The sequence below is a fragment of the Triturus cristatus genome, chromosome 11 (assembly GCF_964204655.1).
Source record: "Triturus cristatus chromosome 11, aTriCri1.1, whole genome shotgun sequence".
Classification (NCBI taxonomy): domain Eukaryota; kingdom Metazoa; phylum Chordata; class Amphibia; order Caudata; family Salamandridae; genus Triturus; species Triturus cristatus.
The window spans coordinates 970,264,929-970,292,336 of NC_140594.1; the positions used below are offsets into that span (position 1 = coordinate 970,264,929).

Sequence of the window (27,408 nt, forward strand, 5' to 3'; positions counted from 1 at the left end):
AGGTTTTGTTTTGCAGATTAGTCCAGGATTCACTCTGCTCCTTCCTTAGAGCAGGGACCCCAGCTAAAAGTAATACGTAGGGACATGAGGCAGGAGGTAGTCCTAAAACATCAGTGCTTGGATTCAAAATTATGCCTTGTGAGTCATTCGTTGCATCAGAACCAGAACGATTTACGGGTAAATTTGGGGCTACCTGTTCAGGGCGTGGATCATGCCTTTCCCCTATTTTATCATCCAATTTCTGGGCTTTGCCCCGTATGCTTTTCTCCCTGTTTTCGCTTTGTGTCATGGGATTGGCCACGGAAATACCATTGCCCCATTTATTCCTTCCAGCTAAACTAAAGGTTAGGAGACCCTCTAGTTGCTTTGGTTCACGCGCCCCTTCTATAATGACAGGGTGATTAATATCCTTTCTACCTCTCAAATTTCCTACCACAGTATGTAACTGTGGAATCTTTTGATCTAGTAAGCCAAATTTTGTATCTATTAATTCATTGATCTGTGATAACTTCGACCCTAGTTCCGATTCTACCATCGTAAGTGTACGATCATGATCCCCAAAACTTTCATCACTAAAGTAGAAAGGAGGGAAACTAATTCTGTCTGTGTGCTAAAAGTGTTTGTCAACATTCCAGCTTGATCGTCTACGTGGGGAGTTGAGGCGTGGGTCGAGATCCCCCTGTTCTTAGTTTTAGATTTTGGGTGACCCATAGCTTGCTTCTGTTTTGCTCGGGGACTTTCCCTTTAAGCTCTTCTGATACTTTTGGAGCTTGTAACCTGTCTACTGTGGTCATCTGGTGCTGGGTTTATGAAAATTGGCGATGTATTTGGCGGTTCAGGTAACATTGGTTTATTTTGAACAGTTATTTTTGGGCTTAAAGGAGACTGTTGTGGTGAGTCATTCAAGTTAAAAGTATGTGGTTTATGCATTGGAAATTGTGTACGATCAAAAGACAAACGTCTGTCATTTGGATTTCGTGCGTCAATAGGGATTCTGCTCTTGTTAAAAAGGCATTTAAAGTGCCTGCTGTGCCTTTGCGCTTGCTCATGATCTTGGACATATAAGCTAACAATCAATTACTAAATATTTGCGTCCCAATCAATACTGCAAAGTTCTGATAAAGTACAAACTGTCTTGCAGTCTTACCAGCAGCTCAAAACGTGAAAGCAATTCTCAGCGAGGTGGCCCAACCCAGTCTCCTCCAGTCACTGACGGGCGCACGTTCCCTCCCTTGGCCCGGGCACGTCCCGCAATGCGGGAGTCCCGGCGTCTTTTTATGCGCCTCCTGGCGCTTCCTTCAGTGTTTGGCGGCGTGCGCGCCACAGGCGCTTCTGGGGGTGGTAGTTCCTGGTCTCCTGGTCTCCTCCCACTAGACCTGGGAGACCAGCAGAGAACTCAGAATGGCTGCGTTGGCGATGGCGTGGACAATGGTGGCAAGACAGAGTGCAGGTCTGGTAATTCAGGCTCCCACACTGCAGGGGTCCCTGCATCTTTATGTGCCTCCTGGCGCTTCTTTGTGTGTTTGGCAGCGTGTGTGCCACATGGGCTGCTGGGGTGGTAGTTCCCGGTCTCCTCCCACTAGACCGGGGAGACCGGCAGAGCACCCCGGATGGCTGCATGGGCGATGGCATGGAGAATAGCGGCAAGGCAGCGAGTGCAGGTCCGGTAATTCCAGATATATATAAATATATACACACACACACACACACACTGAAAAAAACCATAGGTTTCAGGGACATTATAGTTAGAAATTAGCATTTACAAAAACCTTAGAAATTCACCGAGAAAAAAAACACAGGTTTCAGGGATGTTCTAGTTAGTTGGACATTTCACTTGTATAAAACCAGAGAAATTTGCCCGTTATGGTTAGTTCAGCTAACTATAACTCGTGCCCCCGCAATGCACTGCTGATGACGTCACATATTACATCAGTCATGACATGGTCAGTGATATCACTGATGACATCACGGATGACATCATCCAGTGACTGTTTCTATAAAGTTTAAATATGTTATATATATATATATATATCAAGGTGTATTGAAGAATGAGTGGGTGTGTAAGTGTCTGGATTGATGATTTAGTAGGTGCGTGACTGACTGTAGAAGTGAGTGATTAAATGGGTCTTACTGGATGCATGGCTTAGGGACTGATACAGACATTCAAACAGTTTAGTTTGTCAGTTGGTGTGTAAGCAGTTGCATGGGTTGGTGAGTAGCTAAATGAGGATCTATATGGGTTATTGATTCGTTGTCTGAGTATCTGTAGGAGTGCCTGTGTGGGTGGGTAGGGGCCTGACTGTGCATAGATGCGAGTGGATGATTCACTGGGTATATGGTTCAAGAGTGCATCTGTTAAGGGCTGTATGCGTGGGTGAATGTGTGTATGGGTGTGTTGGTGAGTAAACGGATGCCTCAGTGGTACATGTGTGAGTAACTGCAAATGTGAAAGGCAGTATATGTGAGTGTTGGAGTGTATAAAAGACTCAGAGTGAGTGATTGTGAGAGTGGCTGTATGGATCAGTGTGTGCTTGTATTAATTATTGTATAAGAGTTTAAGTATGTGTTAGTATATGTTTGAATAAGTGAGGTAGTGTGTATAACTGTATAGGTGACTAAATGGGAGTGTAATTGATTCTTTGCATGACTGACTAGGTGCGTGAGTAACTATGGATGAGTGGCTGTGTTTGAGTGTCTGTATAGATGTGTGAGTGCATATGATAATGTCGTATTGATGGTTGACGGTATGTATGTGTGGATGTGTGTGTAGACCTAGGAATGAGTGAGTGGGTATGTACTAACTGGTATTGGTGTGTTTATGGTTTCAAAAATGGTAGTCTGTATTTTAGAGTGGGGTATCAAAGGTTATATTAGGGTATGAGGAGGTGCATCAGATTATCACGTGGATGATGTCATCAGTGATGTCATTTGAGATATCATCATTGATGTCATCAGTGATGTCACTGACCATGTCATGAATGATGTGATGTCATCAGCCGTGCATTGCGGGGGCGCGAGTTACAGTTTGCTGAACTAACTAGAACGTCCCACCAACTACCTCCAGTGAGCGCCACAGAGCTGCGTTGCAGTGGTATAAAAAGGGGCGTGGCCTTGTAACACCTGTCTACAGTGCAGCTCCCTGGCTGCGTTGCAGAGAGGTGCCTTGAAAACGAAGTGCGTGAGACTGCGCTTCTTTTTTAAAAAAATTTGGACGGATTTTTCGCACCGACACGGCCCACCCGAAAATTTTGAAAATTCTTTTTTGGGCCTGGGGAGCAGGCCTGGGAGGGATCAGGGTTTTACCCTGCCCCTTTTCTTGTTATTTTATCTTTTTTCTCACCTTTTTCTTTCTCCCTCCTCAAAGCTTAAGATGGCTGTCAACACTTCATGATTTGAAGTGTTGGCAGCCAATTAGAGCCAAGCTCGGATAGGCTCTGCCCAGATATCGAAACTTTAATTTTTGAATTTCTCAGGAACTACTGGACAGATTTACACCATTTAACAAATAGGATTATTTCTGAACCAAGGGCTTACTTTTTGCCAAATTTGGTGTAATTCCGTTCAGCAGTTCAAGCTGTAGCTTTGTCTAAAGTTTCCAATGGAAAATTACATGTGGAAAACGCGTTTTGGTACCCTCTTTTTTTCCTCAGCCCCTGCTTGATGAATCACCCCGAAACTTTCAGGATAGGAGCTGACTGGAGTTCCCCACTTGTTTTGAAACTTTCGTGAATATTCGTCAACCGGCGCCAAAGTTATTGGGAAAGCAATAAAACGCTTTTCCTATAGAAACTAGGTCCTAACTAGAACTACCTACTGGCGACCACCAGTAAGATGGAGATGGAGATAGATATAGATATATCACAAGAACAAACCAAACAAGCCATAAGTTGTTAGCACTACATTTGTTCTTCTCTTTGATGTGCCTTTAACTGTGTCATATCTTTCACAACACTTGAATATCCCCCAAACTACATAAAAGAAAATAATTGGAGAGGACTCTAGTCACATCCAATCCTATTGCTCATTGAGCTTGTCCTTAATTTGGAAAGAATTTTTTATTTCTTTTTGTAAGTATTCAAGTGTACCATCCCCCGCCATTCCACGTCAATGTTTAATGCATTTTCATTCATTTTTAACTGTTAAACTGAAGGTCATGTGAGCAGCAGGCTCAGGTGCTTGGGAAGGATGCCTGCTTTATTTGTGCCAGAAGCAGAAAAGGCAAGTTGCTGTCATGTTTCCACCTCATTTCTTACTTGGGAGTGATGCAGAATGGCTGTGCTTCTTCACTCACATCATGTGCTCCTTCGCTACATCCTACATACAGACCAAATCCATAACGCTATTAATGCAGGCATGTTTAGAAATGTTTAGAAAGTACACTGCAACCCAATTGGATATCCTGGCACTGTACAAAAACTGGTCAGCAAGGCAATAAACAACTGGGGACGGTCATAGGTTTCATGAAAAGGCACAAGTTTTTGGCTTATAAGGAAGATCCGAAAGTTTGGCAGAGTTTGCTGAGAAACAAGGTTAAGCTAGAGTATTTTTTTTGCCATGAACAAAATGGAACGACCACTGATGCTGGATGACTTGCCTTGGTATATGATCAGGAATGAATGAGAAGATTATCTGAGGGAAGAGGATGTGACCTAATGGCTAGGGCGGTTGACCTCAAATCTGGGGAACTGGGTTCCAGTCTCGGCAATGACGCTCAACATCCTGTGATTCTGTACCAAGTCCTGTGCACACATCTTGGGTTAGTATTTCAAACGTATATTAGTGACATTCATATGTTCGAAACAAGAATGATAAAGGTCGACACCAATGAATATTTTCTTGAAATATTTTGAGGATTTTCTTCAAAGTGTAATGTCAAAGGAATACCAGCAGACACGTGTTTTGTCACTCGGGTGATTACCTGTGACTCTTCAGGGCTGAATAGACATCAAATATACGGGATCGTAGGACTGGCGATAGTTCCAACCCAGTCCAAGCGGGTTTGGGATATTCAAAATGCCAAACGTGGCGTGAAATGGCAACGAAAATCGGATCGATGCCGGTAGGAGTGTTTATCCATAGATCGAGCACGCTGAAAGATGGGCGGGTACAGCCATCTCACAGCTTCCTGTGTATTAAGAAACAGTGAATCTGTCTCACTATTCCGGATGCGGAAGACAATGCAAGCTAAGACTAGTGCAAGTGCCAAACTTTACCTTAGCATACTAGATCACTGACACACAGTAAATCATGACACCTCCATGTGTCAAACTAGTAGATTTAATGGAATTATAAAAGTTAAAATAGCTATACCTATCTACCCTATGCTAAATACCTATCCTAACCTAATTGACACTACCTTAGCATATCTAAACTTAACACTACCTTAACTTAGCTTAACTTAACCTACACACTTAGCACAACATAGTAAACATCAACCCCCGCCCCTTAATGTGACATCACAACAGAGGACAACAGAAACTATACCTAAACATCAGCTACCTAACCTATACATGAAAACTAAACAAATATATATTTTGGAGGGATTTTTCAAATTTCCTGTGATTCTGGGCAAATCAGTTATCTCTCCGTGCCTAACAAAAATGAATGTGTCACTGTGTAAAAGCAACTGGTGCTCGTGTAAAGCGCTCTAATACCTGATACCTTCGGGTCAAGTTTGCGCTATATAAAACTCAGAAGAAAAAAAAATCTTAATGTAGTGTCAGTTGTGTGGTCAAGGAGGCTAGGCAGCTGTTACACGGGGATTTCTGGAAAACGCAATTTAAAGGTGAGCCATTTGTGAAAAGTTGGCCAACGCAATAAATATAAAATGGGAACAAAAGCCAAACATGAGCCTCACTGAACAGTTGTGAATAATCTCCAGCCAATCATCGAGTTACTTCAGCAACCTCAAATAAACAGCATTGCCAAAGTCAAGGTGATGTAAATGGTGTCTTGTACAACTTAACCAAGAGAAGAGAGAACAAGGGATCCATATATGACCAAGGCTGTGAGCAATCAAAATTAGTAGCAGCCACCTTGTTCACAGAGGAGCAAACGAGGGTCCCAACAATGGGGCACTCCAGATAATGATCTACAAGAATAAGTGAGAGGGGAGGAAAAGGCAAGAGGGCAAAGAGACAACGGACCAGGTTGAAGGACTTTGAGCTGGAACAAGAATGTTGAGCCTTTCGAACTTCAATGAAAGAGCAAATTATGTGATGTCGAGCACAAATTAGAATTTTGCTAAATTTAGAGTTTCTTTATTCGCATACTTTGTTGAGAAGTTTTGTAAAAAAACAAAAACGCAAAATACTACAACTGTCCATTTCGAAAAACAATTTTGAACAGTTTAAAAAAATTAATCCAGTCCTCTAAAAGCTGTTTTAGATGCATTTGTAAATCTTCACTTTTATGGGCATTTCATAGGCTTTCCTTTTAAAGCAGTCTTTCTTACTTGCTCACATCTCCACATCATAAAACATTATAAGCTCCTTTCAGTTAGCATTCATACATTTCTACACCTCCTCTTGGTCTGCTAGGCCGCAGTTTTACCAACTCAATAACAAAGCACCCCTCGGTTTGAAACAATGAGTAATCAAAACAAAATAGGTTGCAAATTCCAGCATGCTAGCTCTCTCAAATTAGACCAGGGTTAGTATATTAAAATGCATAGCTATGCACTGATGTGCCTACACAATACATGTACATGGAACATGTGGGATAAGTGAAAGGTGCTTTTCCAAGTCAAGAAATCGTTTTGTCACACTATACAACCTCTAAAGGAGAAATAATAAGGTGAAAATCCCGTAAATAGGAAACATTTTCAACTTACGCATTTCTTCTAGCACATGGCTTGTCGACAGTCTTCACACTTTTCAAACAAATGTTTCTTTTTTCAGCCAGTTTTTGACATTTTGATTTCTCTTTTTGAATCTGGAAAATTATTAAAGCAAACCATAATCAGTGATTGTGACTTCTCCCAAACATACATTTGCGTTGACAAACACTACTTCGACTTTGTTATCTTGGAGTATTGAAAGACAACGCCCCTGGAGTACTCGTCATCTTCTATGTATGTAGGGTTTTACATTTGTGGTTTAAATATTAACTATTCACATGACGCCACAGCTATTCATATTTGTTCAGAACCTTTCAGTTTTATTTCCTTAATACCATGGTTGGACTTCTGATCATGGCAGGAAAATTTACTCAATACCCAATATACTTAAGGTACCTTGAGTCTACGAACACTGGGAAAACCAGCTGAAATTTGATTTAAACTATCGAATAAACTATTCACATGCCAAGATAGAACTAAACGGGGTTGTTGTTTTAGAGTAAAAGTTACGTGAATTTTTTGTGCCACAAAGCATATATTCAATATACAGATGCTAGACCTATGGAAGGGTGGTTTAGGTTGACCGGTGTGCATCCAGTCTGGTAGTTAAGATAGGGACTGTTTTTTTATTTCTGTTCACTCTTCTGCAAGGTCAAAAGAAAACCACTTGGACCCTCGTTACCAGTGGCCTGAATAATTCTGGGATGTATGGTCACTACTTTTACTGCACACGTCTGTATTAGAAGTTTGGGATACAGCACTTCAGCAGTTTTCCCTGACAACCTTTGCCAGATCAAACCTATGAAAATTTATCCAGGGAGGGAGGGGACCAGGGTGTAGGAAATCGGGCGGGCAAGGGGTGGTGGAGTAATGGCTGATAATTACTGAAACATGCAGCTTTTGGGACAGTAAACAAAACATCCACACATTATTACCCATTAGCAGGGACACATTCATAATTAGGAGTCTTATTGGACCCTATAAATTCCAACCCACGAAGCCGATAAATTTCAGCCCAAAACAAGTCCACTCGTAAGGAGAGCATTAGAATCACAGAAGCATATAAAGACTTGACTTTTCATCCACTGCAGTACTACCGCTCAGTTGGTTCTATTCACATATTTTAATTGTGGTCCAAGTAGGCTCTGATTCATAGTGTGCATTCTTAAAATATGTTGAATATTTCTAGAGCACACACTAGAGTAACTAGGTAGCAGTTGTTAGTTACCCAGTTGATATCAAAACAAAATAAATGTTAGCTGTTGGCAGACATGAATGTGCCTCTAAAGCAAGCTTATTCAATGAGTATCTCGCGACCTACTGGTACTCCCCAGCTACCTAGAAGTAGGCCTCTGTGTGCAGGGCAGGTTACTAAATTATAAGCTTTTGCTTAATTGAATATATGTATACCAAAATTTAAAAAGGTTGTGCCAGAGCACTGAGCCACTTATCCAAATTTCCCTGCAACTGACCTTTTTAGGTGCCTGAGGAAAAAAAAGGAGTGAACATACACATGTTCAATTGACAGTGCAGCCCATTTAGCTACACAATGAGGGCCCAAAAGTTGGTAGATGGGATTTAGTATACATTTATTACAAATTCAAAGACAAGCTGATGAACACTAGTTTTAATGAAACATACAAGAAATTCAGTAATGGCAATGTCGTAAATGAGAAATAGGATTTGGTGATCAGAATCAGATTTGTATTCCTTTTGCCTAGGCATGAGTGAATCTACATTATGTAAATGAACCTAAAATACATTGTATGACTGGAGAAACCCTAATTAGATCAGATAAAGCAGGAAGGTGTCTGCTTTAATGTAGAAGTTTGCTCTAGTCGAAGGTATTGCATAGCCTAAGGCCACACAACAGAGAAAAAGCAAAAAAGTCTGTACCCCTCAAAGTCTAAAAGTAATCTGTCTAATGCTATAGTGTGACCACTAATTAAAACTTCACAGAACATTCGAGAACCCCACATCACGAGTCTCATTGTTTTCCACCTTCTCACAGTAAAACTTGGCAACTAAACTGGACTCCTTTCTTTTGGGCCACATATCAGAACGTCCTTGGATTCAGTCATTCTTCAGTTACAGCACGGACAGTGGTCCTGCCTTTGTTCATTAGCACCTCTTGTCCTCACCAAAAGTACTCCTCCTGAGCCTCACTATTTCTCATACACAATGTGCCTTTCACAAACTATGAGATCATAAGAATCCACCTGCAGAGGAGAGAAAAACATCGCAACCCAAGCAAGCTTTTGCATTGAATGTTAAACATTAAAGTCCAAATGCTTAAAGCCTTTGGTCGAGTTAACGTACCATTCATTCAGTACGTGTTTAAATGCATGGTTATGGATACATATACAGTCATAATGCAAATGCCGATTCTCATTTAAATGAAAGACTTGGACAGGAATTAGCAATATTATTCAAAGCACCCAAATGCCGATCTATATGGGAACTGCAATTCGGTGACACTGTGGAAAACATTAGAATGCAAATTTGTATAAACGTCGAGATTATAAAGTAAATGCACCTTATGCATCTGTTCAACTGAACCACATTCAATTAGATATTAAATCATAAAAATGCATGAGACTATATACGTATATATGGCAGTCAAAACGAAAAAAAGGGGAGCCAAAATTACCCTGTTCCATGTGTATTTGAGGAGAATAAAATGTGTGTATTTTCAGAACATGTAAGCTTATGTTTGGAGAAAAATAGTTGTTTCTCCAAAATATATTTGTCGCTCATACTTGAGAGAGAAATCATGCAGCGTGGAAGTTATTTAGTACAATTATTAGAACCCTGATGCCAAGGGCAATGTAACTATGGATGTTATGCATTACCCACGCACAGGCATTCCATATTGACAAACATTTTGTGCACTATCACTGGCAACTGTGCCTGATAAACTGAAGCAATCACCCATGGTACTCATGCATAAGGTGGCCACTAATGTAATCTTGTCTTATGTTGTCACTATTACAAACTAATATTAGTAGCTCTCAGTGATTTTCATTGAGTACAAGTAGCTCCTATTGCAAAAAAGGTAGGAGACCACTGCTCTAAAGGACAGAACAACAGTGTTTCTTCTATTGCTGGGGTTGACAGGTGTGATTATGCTCACTGTTGTTAAGGGAGGGAGAATTACATTGATAGTATATGATATAGATAGCCACAAATGGTATACCTTCACCGCATATTTATGAAAATGAACAAACAAATACAACATCCAAGACAGGAGAAACTACCTGTCGCCTGTAGGGCAATAATGATCAACAGCACCCAGAGTCTTGGATAAACTAGACCCCTCAATTATAACCTGAAATCTTTATTTGTAATATATGCACATATGCCATTAGATTTGGAAGTTGTTCTGTAGCATATTAACAATCTGAGCTTTAGTGGTAGAACCATGTTTGCAATTAATGACAAATGTCATCCATCCTTCCATTCGAGACATCCAGGTTGAGTTGTGCCACCCTTTGCTCTCAGTCTTCCTACTATATAACTGTGCTTCGAAATGATTTGCCAGACTCACAGTGCATACCTACTATGCTTCCACAATCCACACGAGGATTATTTTAGAGAATTTCTCCATGCAAAGTTGAGCTAGTTTTATCTATCTGGTCATCAGTAACACGTATTTTCTAAAATAAATTCTCTGCTCAACTGGAAAAAAGCAAGCATGAAATGATTACAAGCTTACCTTAACATTTGATATATTTGCAAGAACTTTCCTTTTGTTATCAGACTTCTCATTAACCAATCCTTTTTCAATATTTTTCTTTAATGTACATTCTCCATTGACAGCATTAGTCGGCTGGATAGTTTCAACCTCGGCACACAGCTGCTAAAAAAAAGTAAATAATTAATCAAACTTTGGCAGGATATGTCCATGGAAATGTAGCCTCTGGACCCTTCAAAAGACTAATCTAATTTACAGGTATCTACTATAAATTCATTAGGGTCAGAGCAATGGATAGAAATTCAAAACAGACCAATGAATGTTCAGTAAAATATTTTTACATATATTCCATGTTTATTAGAAGCATGTACCTGTAAATCAAAATAACTCACAAGTCCTACTGTTAAAGTGCATTTATGCAATATCATTCAGACCCCAATACATCAACTCAGTCCCTTTACAGAATGAGCCAGCATTGATCATATATAAAAGAATTTTCACACAACACAATCAAATACGCATACAGAAATTGGCCATCGCAATGTACAACAATCCAACTCAGAGTACCCCAGTCGATGACCAAAAACTGTCTCGTACACTAAAGACTTTACAAAGAAAATTGTCATTGTCAGACTAAAAACTGGTAAAGTCACAAATGTAAATGCAGAAAAAAGGCAGCCAACAGAACATATACTGGATAGAAAGAGAATGACTAGCTTTTGCTGTTGAGTAGGCAGTGGGTTATATGCATTAGCAAACATACCTGCCTCAGACCCTCCAGTCCTAAACAGGCTGCACAATAGGGAGGTCCATCTTACTCTACCTTAAATGTTTCTAAGGGAAAAAAAATTAACGATGCTGATGAAGTTCAATATTTATAACTGTAGTCTGAGCTGTACTCTCAAGACATGGAAAATAAAAATCCAATAACTGAAGACAGGTCTACCAGAGGATGCTGATCCATTATCATTTCTTCAAATATTTTAATCTATAGCGTTAAGAATGTACATCTAAACAGAAGACAAATAGATAATCAACTTTGCCAGTAAAGTAACTGTACAAAGCCAGACTATGAGGGATATAATGATGTTTATTAAATGAAAGTTGTAAAGAAATAGCCCACAGTGCTAACAAATTAAACATTATAAATAAGTGAGGCTACTGTTGCTATGAACAGGAGAAAATAATTATGTTTGAATGTAGATTATGATCTTGTTCACCGAAGCATATTTAACTTGATAGTTTTAAATCATTAAACATCACAAAGAAAGAGTGGTCTCACTCACTATAACAAATGTGTGGCTTTTCAATACCCCCCCCCCCCCGAAAAAAGTTAAACCCACCGAGAAGTGACACCTTCAAAAAAATAAAAAAAATCAAATAATACCGCCAGACATGAAATATTTGAAAATGCACAAACTTCATTGAGCAACAAATGCAATTAGTGAGTCTTTGTGTCCATTGTGGGGTGTAGTGTAGGCTTGGAAGCAATTCTGTCACAGTTTGCGGCAAAAGAGTTTAGAAAGCATCACAAACCACTTGCTCATATTATACTACGACTCAGTCACAGGACCGCACTCTCCCCTGCAGCTCCGCTGTGCTCTGCATCACCAGGCAGCCCCACCGTTGCAGGGTTCAAAACTACCCTGATTCTTGTCTTGTCATTTTGTCGCTCTGTGCCTCTTAAATTGATTGTATTATGCCTGTCTGCTGTTTAACTTCTTGTATTGTGCCACACTATTGTTAGTCTTTTCTCCCCATTTTCACACCATTTTCCCCTGTTCCCGCCGCCGCTTTCACCCGTGACCCCTCCTCCTGACTGCCCCGCTCCCACCTCCCAGCTACACATCCCTCCCCCCTCCCCTACATAATGGTGGCCATGCCGCTGGCGCCCCGAAGGCACGCCTAAGGCAAGCCCGTCTGCACCCGTCCGCAACCCGACCGCGGCCAGTGCCAGGAACCCTGGATCTCCAGGAACCCGCCGATACGACTCCATGGCACTCCACGCACTCATTCCCGGAAGACACACTGACTGTGAAAGATCCTCGCCCATCACCACCCAAGGACAGTTCTCATGTAGACTCCGCTGCAGATCATTCACCATCGACAAAACCACCTCAACTGCCAAAAGCCCGCATGATGCACGCACCGCCGAAACCCAAACGTGCATTCTCCTCAACGTGCGCTCCCTCCACCGACACGCCGTAGAGATCTGGGACTTGATCGACACCCTCTTGCCCGAAGTCGTTGTCTTCATGGAAACCTGGACCAACGCCACCTCCAGCCCAGACATCGCCATTGCCATTCCTGACTGCTACAAGATCCAGAGAAAGGACCGGCCCCACCGCCCAGGAGGACACAAGACACCCCTCCAACTCGCCACATCCAGTATGAGTGACCCTCACTCCAACACAGAACACCTTCACTTCCAGATCCAGACCAGCTCCAGGACCATGCTACGCAGCACCCTCATCTACAGACCACCAGGACCTCGCACCCAGTCTGCAACTACCATCGCGAAACTTGCCGCAACCCACACAATCACCTCCATGGACTACATCCTACTTGGGGACCTGAATTTCCACCTCGACAACCCGACTCCACCACTCTCCTCAACAACCTCTGACTGAAGCAGCTGGTCAACATGCCCACACACAAGGCTGAACACATGACCCAACACCTATGAGACCTCCACTGGCTCCCCGTCGAGAAGAGGGTCACATTCACACTCCTCACCCACAAATCGCTCAACATCGGACCCAAACCCCTCAACGAGAGATTATCCTTCCACACACCCAAGAGGAACCTCCGATCCTCTGACCTCACCCTGGCAGAGGTCCTCTGATCTCACCCTGGCAGAAGTACCCCGCATCCGCAGAAACAGAACAGGTGGGAGAGCCTTCTCCCACACCACAGCCAAGACCTGGAACAAGCTCCCTGTGAACATCAGACGTTCCCCGACCCTGCACACGTTCAGGAAGGACCTGGCTCTTCAACTGATCCGGAGCAGCCCTCCCCCCCCCCTCAGCGCCTTGAAACCCTCACGGGTGAGTAGCGTGCTATATAAAACCCTGATTGATTGATTGATTAATACTACTAAGTGAAAACAGTCCAAGGAAGGAGAATGCAGCAGCAGAGGATTTGTTGTACTGTGCATATACAACTAATAGCCTTTGTGCGCTGGAGAAAGTTATCAGTAGGTAGGCAGCAACAGGGACCAAAGCTGTGGCCAATGAGGTGACAGAAGACAAGCGGAAGTATGCAGTAATGTTGGACGAGATGTTGAAGGAGGCAGTGATGTGCATGATTGCGCTATTGTGGACTATTGAGTGTTCATGTTGAAAAGAAACCGTGATTGCAAGAGGCTTTTAAAATATTATGGCAGCAACATATAAACTGCCTGCCATATGGGAGCACACCTACTTCACAGTGACTGGTGGAGCTTATTTTTGGGTTAGGGAGCGGTCTAGTTCACCCAGAAATTCATTTTTTGCCCCACCAAATTAGGACATTACCTAATCCTGGCTTGCAAGTAACTTTTTTGGTTGTCTTTGCTCCCCTCATTCTTGGTTTTATCTCTGTTCGATTTCACCATTTTAGAATAGGTTGCTCTAGAAATACTAGATACCACATGGGTGCAGAGATCAAATCAATCAAATGGCCAAATTGCATTAAAAATTCCTTTACATTTATTCCTTCCAGTAGTCCAGACAGCATTACAAGTGCACTGATTGGTGTCATAGTTTCAGGTAAACATGCTCTGAACAGGTTTTGAATGCTAGACATGGGCGTATTGATCTTAAATAGTATGATCAAGACCGGTCTTAAATAAGACCATTGACTCGTTTGTTCTGCAGCAATCCCAGAGGAGTTTAGAGCACAGTGTCCCATTATCCAAGGGACCAAGGAAAAGATTTGGCAGACACACATATTAAAAGCTAAACTATGCACCGCAACTTTTCATTGAAAGCTATTTTACTACCTTGTGACACTTACTATACTAGTTTCTTACAACACCCATACTTCATATTAAGTTTAGAAACCTCTTCAGTGTTTGTAATGGTTAGAAAGAATCCGAAGGCAGTTTAGGGGAACTCATATATTCCTTCATATTTTGGACGTATCTCAAAATGTTACAGAAACTACATATAAATAAGGTGAAAGGAGAACCTGGGTGCATTTAAGCAAAGTTACTTTTGAAATATTCCTGAATTAACTTACATGGGTGCACCCAATATTAAAACACTTTAAAAATCCTGGTTAAACTGGCTAAGCTAACAATGACAGTACTGGACAATGGTTCCTATGGGGCTCATTTAAAACTATAACTTCCATTTAAAAAAAAAAAAACAGGGCCTGGGATATGCTGGGCTGATGCATCTCCAGAAGGAATACATTCTCACTATATTTCAGAAAATAAAGAAATTAGTCTCAGACTGACTCAATAACAACACACTCTTGGACCTCAGAGTGGAGATGCACATTATTATGGTCCAGAGGGTGGCCTGGATAGGAGGTTTTAAAAAGAGCAGTGGTGGTGAGTGCGTTATCCATTTTAACTGACCACACTTGGCAGAAAGGATTTTCCACACAGCTAGCAACTGCAAAACCATAGGCCCAATCTCCTCTATTAGGGCCCTTCCCCATGGCTATTTCTATTCACCCTCATCTGTGACATCACAACCTGGAATGGCCTCAACTGTCCTTAATGGTCCCTCTCTTGAACTCCTTTGCACCACTGCGGCAACTTGACACCTGCGATTGATTGGACAGGCCAGTAACTAAGGGGCTCATTACAATGGCGTAACGATCGCCAATGCCGGGCTGGCGGTGGCGATCGTTACGCCATCAAAATGCGAAATACCTCCCACAATATGATGGGGGTGGGTATCGCGGCGGACGCAAAATCCATCCGCCGCTTTTCCACCAGTCGGCAACCGTTACGATTGCCGGCCGAGCAGAGCTGGACCACTAATATGGTGGCGGTGCCTAGCAGGCACCACCCACCATATTAGGATGTGGGTTATTGATGGGCCTTTCTACCGCGGCGATGCCGCCATGGAAAGGCTGGTGGGGATTGACTTTGGGGTCCCATTGCGGACCCCCTGGGGGGTGGGGGGGGTGCAATGCGGGGGGGGACCAGTTCCCTCCACCAAGTGGCAGGCCCCGCGTTGTGCCTGCCACGTGGTGCACGGAAATGCTGTGCATGCCCTTTTACCATTGCGCCTGGTGCTGCAGATAGCAGCATCGTCCGCAATGATAAAAGGCCAGGATGCGCCCGCCAGTATGGCAGGCGCATCCTAATTGGGCCGGTGGGACTGCCGCACATCTGGCGGTCGGTCCCATCACCGTTGTCCGTCCGCCCTCATAATGTGCACCTAAGTCTCCCAAGGTGCCTTTTTCATGCTCGGATCCCAAGGTCGAGCCGGACCGGGGGTTTTCCTGCACTCATGCTTCAGTCAGCAATTTTTGCAACATCATCTCTTGGAACATAGCCGGTCTGGCCAGCAAGTTCGTAGATCCGTCATGGCTGTGCTTCATCAAAAACTATGACATCATTTGCCTGCAGGAGACTTGGAACATTGACAATACCTATTTTTTAGAGGATTTAAAATGGTTTAATATCCCCGCAACCCCATCAAGGTCAGGTTTCACTGAGGTTAGGAGGTGGTGTTGTGGTACTGAATGTGGATAATTCGTGCCTTCAGGCGCTATTATTTTCATTAGGGCCATATAGACTTGTTATTGAATTCTTATAACATCGCTTCATCAGTCTCTGAGGTGTGCAACGTCACCTGTTTAGGTAAATTTTTGACTAATTGCATTACCTCCCCACGTAAAACTGGTAACATAGTTCTGCTAGGGGATTTTAACATTCATTTGCGTGTTGATTTAAGGAGACTGGGTGCAGGGGGCAATGTGGATTCCTCTTGCCCACGTGTAGCGGTTGTGCATTTCAAACATAGTAGACAGGGGGAGAAACTAAATGCCCTAATATGTGACTTATGCAATCAACCATGGGGAAAATGGTCCCCAATAGGGGGTACCTAATCCCCACATTCAAGGGGCTGGGCAGTGAACCCTCTATTATTGATTTCATTATAACCTCCAGAGGCCCAATATGGCTTCCACTCAGGTCGCTCTACAACTGATCAATGTCAACCTCTTCCTGATAATGAACAAATACACAGTAGCCCACCTGGGTACTATTTTCTTGGCTTTTACGGATTTGTCATCTACATTGGAACGTGTGAATAGAGGCAAATTGTGGCATATCGTTTCTACCCTAGGGCTGGATAGTGCAATAGTCTCCTTTTTATACGATCTCTATCGAGACACCAAGGCGGCAGTGCCTATTTGGCAGACCTGCATGTATCATGCTCGTTCCAAGTTAGTGATGGTGTCCGGCAGGGCTGCATCTTGGCTCCCTTTCTATTCAATCTTTATATTAATAATTTAGAGAAAGTACTCTTGGAGACCAAGGCAGATTTCCCCCAGGTAGGACGGTAGGGTCTCCTGGTCCTGCTATATGCAGACAATGCCGTCTTGATGGCAAGGACTCAGCGGGGCCTACAAACCCTTCTATCTACATTTGCACAGTTTATGGGGGGAATCTGGATTGGACGATTAATGACTCCAAATCATACATCATGCAAGTGGGTGTGCAGCTGAGCAGACCATACACCTTTAAGGTAGGGCTTACTCCGATCCTGAAGAGATCTGCGTTTTCCTACTTGGGGGTTCCCCTTGACGACAAATGAAATGCAGACCCCCAAATTACACGTAAGAGTAATGACTTCAACAGGGAGAAGGCAGCAATTTTTAATTTTGTCTAGAGATTGGGGTTAAGAAAACGATGGAGGGTAGTGCCTTCTTAATTGGTCCACGTCAGTGGATAATCAATATCAGAGACATTGCTCGAATGAAGATCATTTGTGTTGTTTTTATTTATCTTTTTATCAAAGGAGCGCAAAAATTTCAAATTGTGAAGAGAAAAACAAAAGCCGACACGTGTTTCGCCCTAGTGGCCCATTGGCCGTGGGCTTTTTCAAGGCGGTGAATATTAATCAACACAGTCTTCCTGTGAGAGTAGAAAAGACGTCTCTGCGGTCCTCGGGAAAGTCGACTAGTGAAAGGAGCTGTCAGATGTAGAGATTGGGGAAAAGACCAGTGGAGGCCCTTCTTGAGCTCTACAGAGCTGAGTGTATGTCTAACGCCCTTGATGGCAGTGAAATCTGGGGATATGCTGACACAAATGATAGTCAAATTGCGGAAAACAAATTCATGCAACCACTGCTATCAGTTCCTCAGGGTACCCCCTTTTATCACCCACAAGGAGCAAGGGATGCCTCACATTACTGATCTGATAGCCTTTCGCCAGCTGTCCCTCTGGTTACAAATTTGGGTTAAGTACGGTACTCCGTTAAAGATAGCAATTCTTAAAGATTGCTTTGCTCTCGACTATGCTTCCAGGGTACCATGGCTCAAATATATAGAAAGGAGTCTCATGAGCCTGGAGAGAGGAGATCTTTTTTCTAACCCTGAGGCAACACAAAAGGTAGACTTAACCCTCCCTAAGAAGGCATTTATTGCATGTCAGTCCATGGCTAGGGAGGAGAGGGAGCTTGCGAAGCCCAGCATACGTTGCTTCGTCATGTTAAGGACATCAGTGACGGGAGAGCCGTACCTATTGGGGTTTGCGAACTCTTATGACCATTTCCTTCTGACCAGGTTCCAGTTTGATATTGTTAGACGGACCGGGAGGGTCGGCCGAGGACAATGGGAGAGGTCTCCGGGGAGAGCCGTCTCCAGCGATCGTACAGATAAATAACTTCTCCCCCACAGACAGACACCACACAAGGAGAAGATTCAGCGTTCTTTATAGGCAATTTCTTACGGTACGATGAAATGGTACAAGGAGGTCTGGACTCAGGGGTCCCCTCGATTCAGGTCTCTCAAGGTGGGGAAAGGGGGTAGCGGGACAGTCTGGTTACCAGTCTGGTAGTTGAGGTGGTATGGTGGTTAGCTCACAATCCTCGAGCTCGGTGTTCTAGCTGGGACGGGCCGCGGCAGCGCCAGCAGGTCCCGGTGAAGATGGTCGATACACGGTCCGCGGCAGCGCCAGCAGGTCCCGGTGAAGATGGTCGGTACACGGTCCGCGGCAGCGCCAGCAGGTCCCGGTGAAGATGGTCGTTACAACGGGCCGCGGCAGCGCCAGCAGGTCCCGACGAGGATGGATGTTGCAGAAGGCCGCGGCAGCACCAGCAGGCAGGACGATAGTTCACAAGGTAGGGCTACGGCAGCGCCAGTAGTCCGTCAAGGCTGAGTTCTCTCGGTGTCTCTCGACTCCAGGATACAACTGCCGTCCTGCTCTGGAGCTGCCCTAGTTATAGGTCTGGCGCCCTTTGATGTCCGGACCCTCGCACTTGGAGGTCGGAGGGCCCGGGATGAAGGTGTCCAGACACCCAGCAGGGGGTGGAGCCAGTGCCTGGGGGAGCTGGAGGCGATCGGCACCTGGCGGAGGAGAGCCCTTGACGCTTCGTTCTCCCATTGACCTGCCAAGTGGTCCGCTCACCTCCTGGGTGGATGGTGGTGCCGGGATGTCGGGGCCGGCCAGGCCCAGGGTTAGGGTCGGGTGGAGGCCACGCGGCCTCGTGGTGCAGGGCCCAAGATGGCGGCTTGAGCCGGCCGGGGGAGCCGGTGGTGGCTCGGTCCCGTGATACATGGAGGTCCGGGGGCAGGAGTTCCGTCGGGGGACGGGGTGCGGGTGATTCGTGTGGGTCACGCCTGGCGGGCCGGGGCTTGGGCCCTGTCGTGCGGGGAGGGAGCAAGCCCTTCGTGTGGCCTGTCCAACATGCGTCCCCCCCAGCTGAAGGCGGGGAGAGTCACCCATCTTCCTGGGGACTCTCCTCGTCGAGGCGGAAAAAGCGTGACAGGCCATCTGCGTTGGCGTGGTCTTGGCCCGGTCGATGTTCCACGGTGAAGTCCATTCCCTGCAGGGAGATGGACCAGCGCAATAGTTTTGGGTTCTCCCCCCGCATCTGCATCAGCCACTGCAGGGGTCGATGGTCAGTTTGTACCCGGAAGTGGGTACCGAAGAGATAGGGCCGGAGCTTTTTGAGGGCCCACACCACTGCGAAGGCCTCCCTCTCGATTGTGCTCCAGCACTGTTCTCGGGCCAGGAGACGTCTGCTGATGAAGGCCACCGGCTGGTCATGACCCTCGGGGTTCAGCTGGGAAAGAACCGCTCCGATGCCGTGGTCGGAGGCGTCTGTCTGTACAATGAATTCCCGACTGTAATCGGGGGCCTGGAGCACAGGGGCAGTGCACAGGGCGGCCTTCAGCTTTTCGAAGGCCGCTTGACAGTCGGGGGTCCAGTTAATCCGCTTCGGCTGGTTTTTGGACGTGAGACCCGTGAGGGGCCCCACAATGCTGCCGTAGTCCCTCACGAACCGCCGGTAGTAGCCGGTGAGCCCCAAGAAGGCTCGGACCTCGGTCTGGGTGACGGGGGGCTGCCAGGCCTGGATGGCAGTAATTTTAAGTTGCAGCGGGGCCACCAGCCCGCTTCCTACCTGGTGCCCGAGGTAGGTCACGGACCCTTGACCAATTTGGCATTTGCCGGCCTTAATCGTGAGGCCGGCCCGCTGGAGGGCCTGCAGGACCTCTTGGAGGTGGAGGAGGTGGTCGGACCAGTGGCGGCTGTACACAGCGATATCGTCCAGGTAGGCGGCGCTGAACTCTTCGAGCCCCGCCAAGACCTGGTTCACTAGACGTTGAAAAGTAGCGGGGGCATTCTTCATGCCGAAGGGCATGACCTTGAAGTGGTAGTGGCCATCGGGGGTAGAGAAGGCGGACCGTTCCTGAGCCCGGGGTGTGAGACCGATCTGCCAGTAGCCCGCTGTTAGGTCGAAGATGCTGAGGTAGCGGGCGGCCCCCAGCCGGTCGATCAATTCATCCGCTCGGGGGATAGGATGAGCGTCGGTCCGGGTGACAGCGTTCAAGCCCCGGTAGTCGACGCAGAATCTCAGTTCAGGTGTGGTGCCTGGGGCAGCGGCTTTGGGGACCAGTACAACCGGGCTGGCCCAGGGGCTGTCCGAGGGCTCGATGACCCCGATCGTGAGCATTTTGGCCACTTCCTCTTGGATGCAGGCCCGTACCCGATCTGGCACGCGGTAGGCCCGGTGTCGGATAGGGGGACTGTCCCCGGTGTCCACGTCGTGCAAGCACCAAGGGGTGATCCCGGGGGTGAGGGAGAACAGTGTAGTGAACCGCAGCAGGAGGTCCCGGCAGCCCTGGCGTTGCTCTGGGGTGAGGGCATCGGAGAGCCGGACCCCGTTCACGGAGCCGTCGTTCTCCTGAGTCTTCAGGAGATCCGGGAGGGGTTCGGAGTCTTCTTCCGCCCCACTGTCCGTAGCCATCAGGAGGCTGAGTTCTGAGCGCACAAAGTGTGGTTTGAGTCTGTTGGTGTGGAGGACCCGGAGGGGGTTCCGGGGGGTCCCCATGTCGATGAGGTAAGTGACGGGGCTTTTGCGCTCGACCACTTTGAAGGGCCCCGTCCACTTATCTTGTAAGGCACATGGTTCGGTGGGGGACATCACCCACACTTGTTGACCAGGTTCGAACTCGACGGAGGAGGCATTGTGATCGTACCATTTCTTCATGTCCTCCTGACTGGCCTCGAGGTTCGCCTTGGCCATCTCCCTGAAACGCCGGGTCTGATTGCGTAGGGCCAGGAGGTACTTGAAGACGTCTGGAGGGGTCTTTAGGGGGGCCATCTCCCAACCTTCTTTGACCAGGCTGAGGGGCCCTCGCACAGGGTGCCCGTACAGGAGTTCGAAAGGGCTAAAGCCGAGGGACTTCTGGGGAACTTCTCGATAGGCGAAGAGGAGGCACGGGAGTAGTACATCCCACTGGCGATGGAGGGGCTCTTCCAATCCCCCAATCATCCCCTTGAGGGTGCGGTTGAATCGCTCCACTAGTCCGTTCCCTTGGGGGTGATAGGGGGTCGTGAATCGGTAGGTGACCCCGCACTGTTGCCAGAGGGACTTCATATATTTTGAGATAAAGTTCGTGCCTCGGTCGCTGACGACTTCTCGGGGGAAGCCCACCCGGGAGAAGATCCCCATTAGGGCCCGGCCAACCACCGGAGCTGTTACAGTTCGTGGGGGCACCGCCTCGGGGTAGCGGGTGGCGTGGTCCACCAGTACCAGGATGAACCTATGTCCTTGTGCCGTGCGGGGGTCCAGGGGCCCCACAATGTCTATTCCTACCCTCTCGAACGGGGTGGTGACCACTGGGAAGGGTTGCAGAGGGGCTTTCAGCTTACGGCCGCTCTTCCCACTGGCCTGGCACGTGGGGCAGGACCGGCAGTGGTTAAGGACGTCGTTCCGCATCTTCGGCCAGAAAAAGTGAGTCACTAGGCGACTGTAGGTTTTGTCCTGGCCCAGGTGTCCAGCCAGGGGGACATCGTGGGCCAGAGTTAGTAGGAAGTCTCTGAAGCGGAGAGGTACCACCAGCACTCGACTGGCCCCTAGCTCTGCGATTCTTTGTTCGCTGTATAGCAGGTCGTTATCCCAATAGACCCAATGAGTTCCGGTGGAGTCCCCTGCGCTCTGGGCGCTGGCTTGCCGGCGGAGTCCCTCGAGAGAGGGGCAGGTCTTTTGCTCCTGGCGGAACTGTTCTTGGGTGGGCCCCCCTTCTTGACGCCACTGAGCCAGGCCGGGAAGGTCCGGGGGTTGCGCGACCCCTTCGGCCGTTGGTTCTGGGGGGTTGGCCTCGTCGTTGTCCTCTACTGGGGCGACCGGGGGCGGAGGTGCTGGCCATTCTGGTTCTTCTGATCGGGGGACGGCACGGGCGGCCATGGACCGGGTGGTTACGCAGGCCCAGTCCGGGAGGCCCAGCATCCCCAGGTGCTCTCTTCTTTCGACGGTGGCCCACGGGGAACTCTCAAGGTCATTCCCCAGGAGGCAGTCCACGGGGGCATCATCCCGGACCGTCACCTTCAACAGGCCGGAGACCCCTCCCCATTCGAAGGGGACGCAGGCCATCTGACACAGACTTTCGGAATTGTCGGCGGAGCGGACGGGGCAGAGAATGTTCGGAATGATCTGCTCGGGCTTCGCCAGGTGACAGCGGACGGCCGTCACACTGGCGCCTGTGTCACGTAAGGCCTCGGCCCGACGTCCATTAATGGTCAGCCACTGGCCATATTTCCGGGTGTTGGCGGGTAGGGGAGCCCGCGGGACCATGTCTTTTCTCCCTAGGCACGCTAGAACCATGGCGGCCGGTTCCCACTCCTGCTGGGCCGGCTCATATTCTTCCTGTTCCTCTGATAGTCGTTCTCTCCCCAGGGCGGCGGCAGCTACCTGGCGGGGCTTTGGTGTTTGGTTCTGCGGGCAGCTCGGGTCATTGGCGTAGTGGCCGACTCGCTGGCATCGGTGGCACGTGACGTTGGCTCGGAACCCCGGGCGCATCGGGGGGTTGCCCCGGCCGGCCGGGGGCGTGGTGCTGGCCACGGGTGTTGCCGGGATGGTGTCTCTCCCTCGCCCCTGGCCTCCTCCTCCTCCCCGGGGACGGTGCTGGCCTGGGTTGTTTCGGTTTTGCTCGTGTGGTCCTCTCCGGCCCACCTGGGTGCTTTCCCATCGGTCAGCTTCGGCGGCGAGTTGCCGGGGGTCAGTCAATTTACTGTCGAGGAGGTGCTGCCTGAGCTCGACGAAACAGTTGTTCGACAGGTGCTCCCATACCATAAGGTTAAAGAGTTGCTCGTAGGTCGTTACATGGCTCCCCTTGATCCAACCCTCGAAGGCTCGGCTGAAATAGTTGACGTACTCCACCCAAGTTGTACCCGGGATCCGGGTGCAGTCTCTGAACCTCTGGCGGTACATCTCGGGCGTGAGGCCGTAGCGGGTGAGGAGGGCAGCCTTCATGTGGTCGTAGGACGACATCTGGTGATCTGGGAGCTGCAATAGGGCATCGCGGCCTTCGTTGACGAACCTCCCCCATAGTCCGGCTCCCCAATCACTCCGGTCGATCCGGTGGGAGGTCATGGCGATCTCGTAGGCTTTGAACCACTGTTGTATGTCGTCTTCTCGGACAACATCCTTGGGGATGTGGACTTTTTTCTCGGTTGCTCCCGGGGTGTGCGGTCGCTCAGGCACCCCCGGTTCTTTATTCTGTTTCCGAAGTTCTATTTCCGCCAGTTTGCGCTCGTGTTAGAGTGTTATTCTTTTTTCCTCAAGCTCTCTCTGTCTCTGTTTTTCTTCTCGTTCTTCTCGGAGCCGCAGATGTTCTAGATTTAGTTTCTGCTCGGCTAACTTTAGTTCACCGTCCATCTTGAGTCGTGCCATTTCCAACTCATGTAATCTGGTTCTTTCTCTTTCTTGGATCTCCTCCTGCGAGAGGCCCGTTCCCCGCTCCTCGGGAGCCGTGGCGTTCCCCTCTGGTGCGACACTGTTTTGGTCGGGTGATCCGGTGACCCCAGTTTCTGCCCACGACTCAAGGGCGCGCTTCAAATCGTCTTTGGTACTCAGGCCGGTGGTAGCAATGCCTAGTTCCATGCAGAATTGTTTAAGTTCGCGGTGGCTATATTCTTCCAACTTATCCATTTGGAACTTGTCAGTGGAACCGCTATCTTTGGCTGACATCGTGGTTTTGTCGTGGGGTGAGCTACTCTCTGTACGATTACGCGTTGATTCGGATCGCGCCGCTGGCCACCAATGTTAGACGGACCGGGAGGGTCGGCCGAGGACAATGGGAGAGGTCTCCGGGGAGAGCCGTCTCCAGCGATCGTACAGATAAATAACTTCTCCCCCACAGACAGACACCACACAAGGAGAAGATTCAGCGTTCTTTATAGGCAATTTCTTACGGTACGATGAAATGGTACAAGGAGGTCTGGACTCAGGGGTCCCCTCGATTCAGGTCTCTCAAGGTGGGGAAAGGGGGTAGCGGGACAGTCTGGTTACCAGTCTGGTAGTTGAGGTGGTATGGTGGTTAGCTCACAATCCTCGAGCTCGGTGTTCTAGCTGGGACGGGCCGCGGCAGCGCCAGCAGGTCCCGGTGAAGATGGTCGATACACGGTCCGCGGCAGCGCCAGCAGGTCCCGGTGAAGATGGTCGGTACACGGTCCGCGGCAGCGCCAGCAGGTCCCGGTGAAGATGGTCGGTACACGGTCCGCGGCAGCGCCAGCGCCAGCAGGTCCCGGTGAAGATGGTCGTTACAACGGGCCGCGGCAGCGCCAGCAGGTCCCGACGAGGATGGATGTTGCAGAAGGCCGCGGCAGCGCCAGCAGGCAGGACGATAGTTCACAAGGTAGGGCTACGGCAGCGCCAGTAGTCCGTCAAGGCTGAGTTCTCTCGGTGTCTCTCGACTCCAGGATACAACTGTCGTCCTGCTCTGGAGCTGCCCTAGTTATAGGTCTGGCGCCCTTTGATGTCCGGACCCTCGCACTTGGAGGTCGGAGGGCCCGGGATGAAGGTGTCCAGACACCCAGCAGGGGGTGGAGCCAGTGCCTGGGGGAGCTGGAGGCGATCGGCACCTGGCGGGGGAGAGCCCTTGACGCTTCGTTCTCCCATTGACCTGCCAAGTGGTCCGCTCACCTCCTGGGTGGATGGTGGTGCCGGGATGTCGGGGCCGGCCAGGCCCAGGGTTAGGGTCGGGTGGAGGCCACGCGGCCTCGTGGTGCAGGGCCCAAGATGGCGGCTTGAGCCGGCCGGGGGAGCCGGTGGTGGCTCGGTCCCGTGATACATGGAGGTCCGGGGGCAGGAGTTCCGTCGGGGGACGGGGTGCGGGTGATTCTTGTGGGTCACGCCTGGCGGGCCGGGGCTTGGGCCCTGTCGTGCGGGGAGGGAGCAAGCCCTTCGTGTGGCCTGTCCAACAGATATTTTCTTTCTTTTCCTCGCCCAGCCTAGGGGCAGGAACAAAGGGCAAACTCTTTCGTCCTGCAGCTGCGATGGTACATCTCTGCAGGACATGGTTCACTTCACGTTTTTTTGCCCATTTTATGATACACCCAGAAAATCCTTCTTAATTCCCATCTTGAAACAGGCAAATTTTAAACAAGTGCGGCCTGCCTTTTTATTTCTTCAGAAATTGCCGTGGAATACTGTCCTTTATGTGTTAAACTTTTTTAAATCTTCCATCTGGCTTAGGGTCAGCTGTGACTAATTTGTTTGTACTTTGTCTCTATTTCCGGTTTCATGCACTTTTTCATGCCAATTGTCTACTAAATCAATTAGGTTTTTAACGTAATATTCTCTTTTTTTATTTATCCTTTTTGTGGGAATATATGTCTGTTTTAGGTGACCAGATTATTAGTTGCAATAAGTATGTTTAAAATCATTTATCAAGATGCCATAATCCGGTTTGATCTGGTCGGGTTTGCACATATTGTATTATATTTTAATCTGTATTTGTTTGTGCTTTTATGTTTTTTTCACGAAACTGAATAAAGATATTTGATGACGAGTCTTAGACTGCCTGGAGCAAAACATGTTTCTTTCCATTGCTCTAGGACCACGGACATTGTTATTTAGTGTTTTCATTCTGAACGTCTGGCCATCCAAACCGAAGAAATGAATCAATAGTAAAACATTTTTCCAATATGATCTTATTGAAACTGAATAGGATTCGGGATCAAACACAGATTCCTCAGCCTCTTAAGCATATGGCGGCCATGCAAATCTTGAAATTATACTAGAGTGTCAAGTGGAATGTCACTCCGTAGGATAGCAGCTGCATCATCTAGGTTTCTCTTATTGCATCCGGACATATCACACAGTAACAGACATACACCTAATAAACCACCCTATTGACTTTTCCAATGCATGTTAGCCGTATTAAATGAATTATTAACAATGATTTTGTTTTGAATAATTAGAATTGATAGTTATTTTCAATAGTGAAAATATGCAACTGAATTAATCATTACTAAGGTCTTTGGAAAGGTTAGCAGTCTTAGAATTGCCTTAGTCACTCCTATTCTTCCCTTTACACCTCTTCCAGCCGACACAGACGCCTGACGCAAATGTCGATGTGTTGCGAGTATGCGTGCATTGCAGCGAGTCCATGTTCGTGCCCACCTCAGGCTCTGTACTATCGCTGTGAGCAGCCTCTGTTCTGGAGTTCCAAAGTGAGCCACTTGGTCAGAGTGGGGCTGCAATAGCCGTAAAGGTGTGAGCTTGAATATTGTGGCCGCCTGTCAGCTGTCTCGGGTGATCGAAACTGAATGCAGGCGTCACCTATTGCCAAGTGAGCAGGTGCTGGCACCGGCTTGTGCATCTCGGCAGGCAGCTGAGGGGCCCAGTAACGACTTGGCTTGTGTGGCACGGGCCCCCTGCTGTGCAAAGGAGGTGTGAGCAGTGGGAGTGCCAGTAGGCATCCACTGAAAGCCTTGCACAATTTGTAGTGAAATCTGTGGAAAACAGGTGGTGGTGCAGGCAGTGCTGCAGCACACCACATCTGAAGACCTTCAAGCAGGAGGAGGAGAAGGCGAGTGCACTCTAGCTGTTGAGATCGAATGTTGCTGTATTGGAATCTGTACGAGATGCATCCACACAAAAAAAGGTGTAAAGCTTGCGGGAGCAGTGAAAGGTAGAAAAGCAGGAGGGATAAGTGATGATACATTGACAACAGGAGAGCCGTTAGACCTTGTGACTTCATCCCTTGCAGAAGAAATATAAGTTGGAGCCGGTAGTACCCCAGTAGTGGAGAAAGCATACACAGCAGCAAAATCGCTGGCTGCTAAAGACTTTGTGGGAAAACATATAAACCCCTTGCACTGCTGGTGTCAGCAAATGTGGGACATGTGGTTGCCTCAGGAGTTATTAGAAGCATGGGAAAGGACATTTTAGACATGCTAGGAACCTCAGGTGTGATT

At 47.7% G+C, this 27,408-nt stretch overlaps 1 protein-coding gene across 6 annotated transcripts in view; it reads right to left on the minus strand.

Annotated features, from left to right (window-relative positions):
• The window catches only part of LOC146785762 (G2/mitotic-specific cyclin-B3-like), a 276,524-nt gene that overhangs the window by 201,597 nt on the left and 47,519 nt on the right, over nucleotides 1–27,408 (minus strand). For 5 of the 6 annotated variants that reach the window (XM_085635021.1, XM_085635024.1, XM_085635022.1 and 2 more), the window contains 2 exons: nucleotides 10,554–10,697; nucleotides 6,833–6,933 (listed from right to left, as the gene is read on the minus strand). In XM_085635021.1, the coding sequence (XP_085491147.1) occupies nucleotides 6,833–6,933; nucleotides 10,554–10,697 (245 nt within the window). The remainder of the gene's footprint in view (nucleotides 1–6,832; nucleotides 6,934–10,553; nucleotides 10,698–27,408) is intronic. The other variant, XM_085635020.1, reaches the window with a different exon arrangement.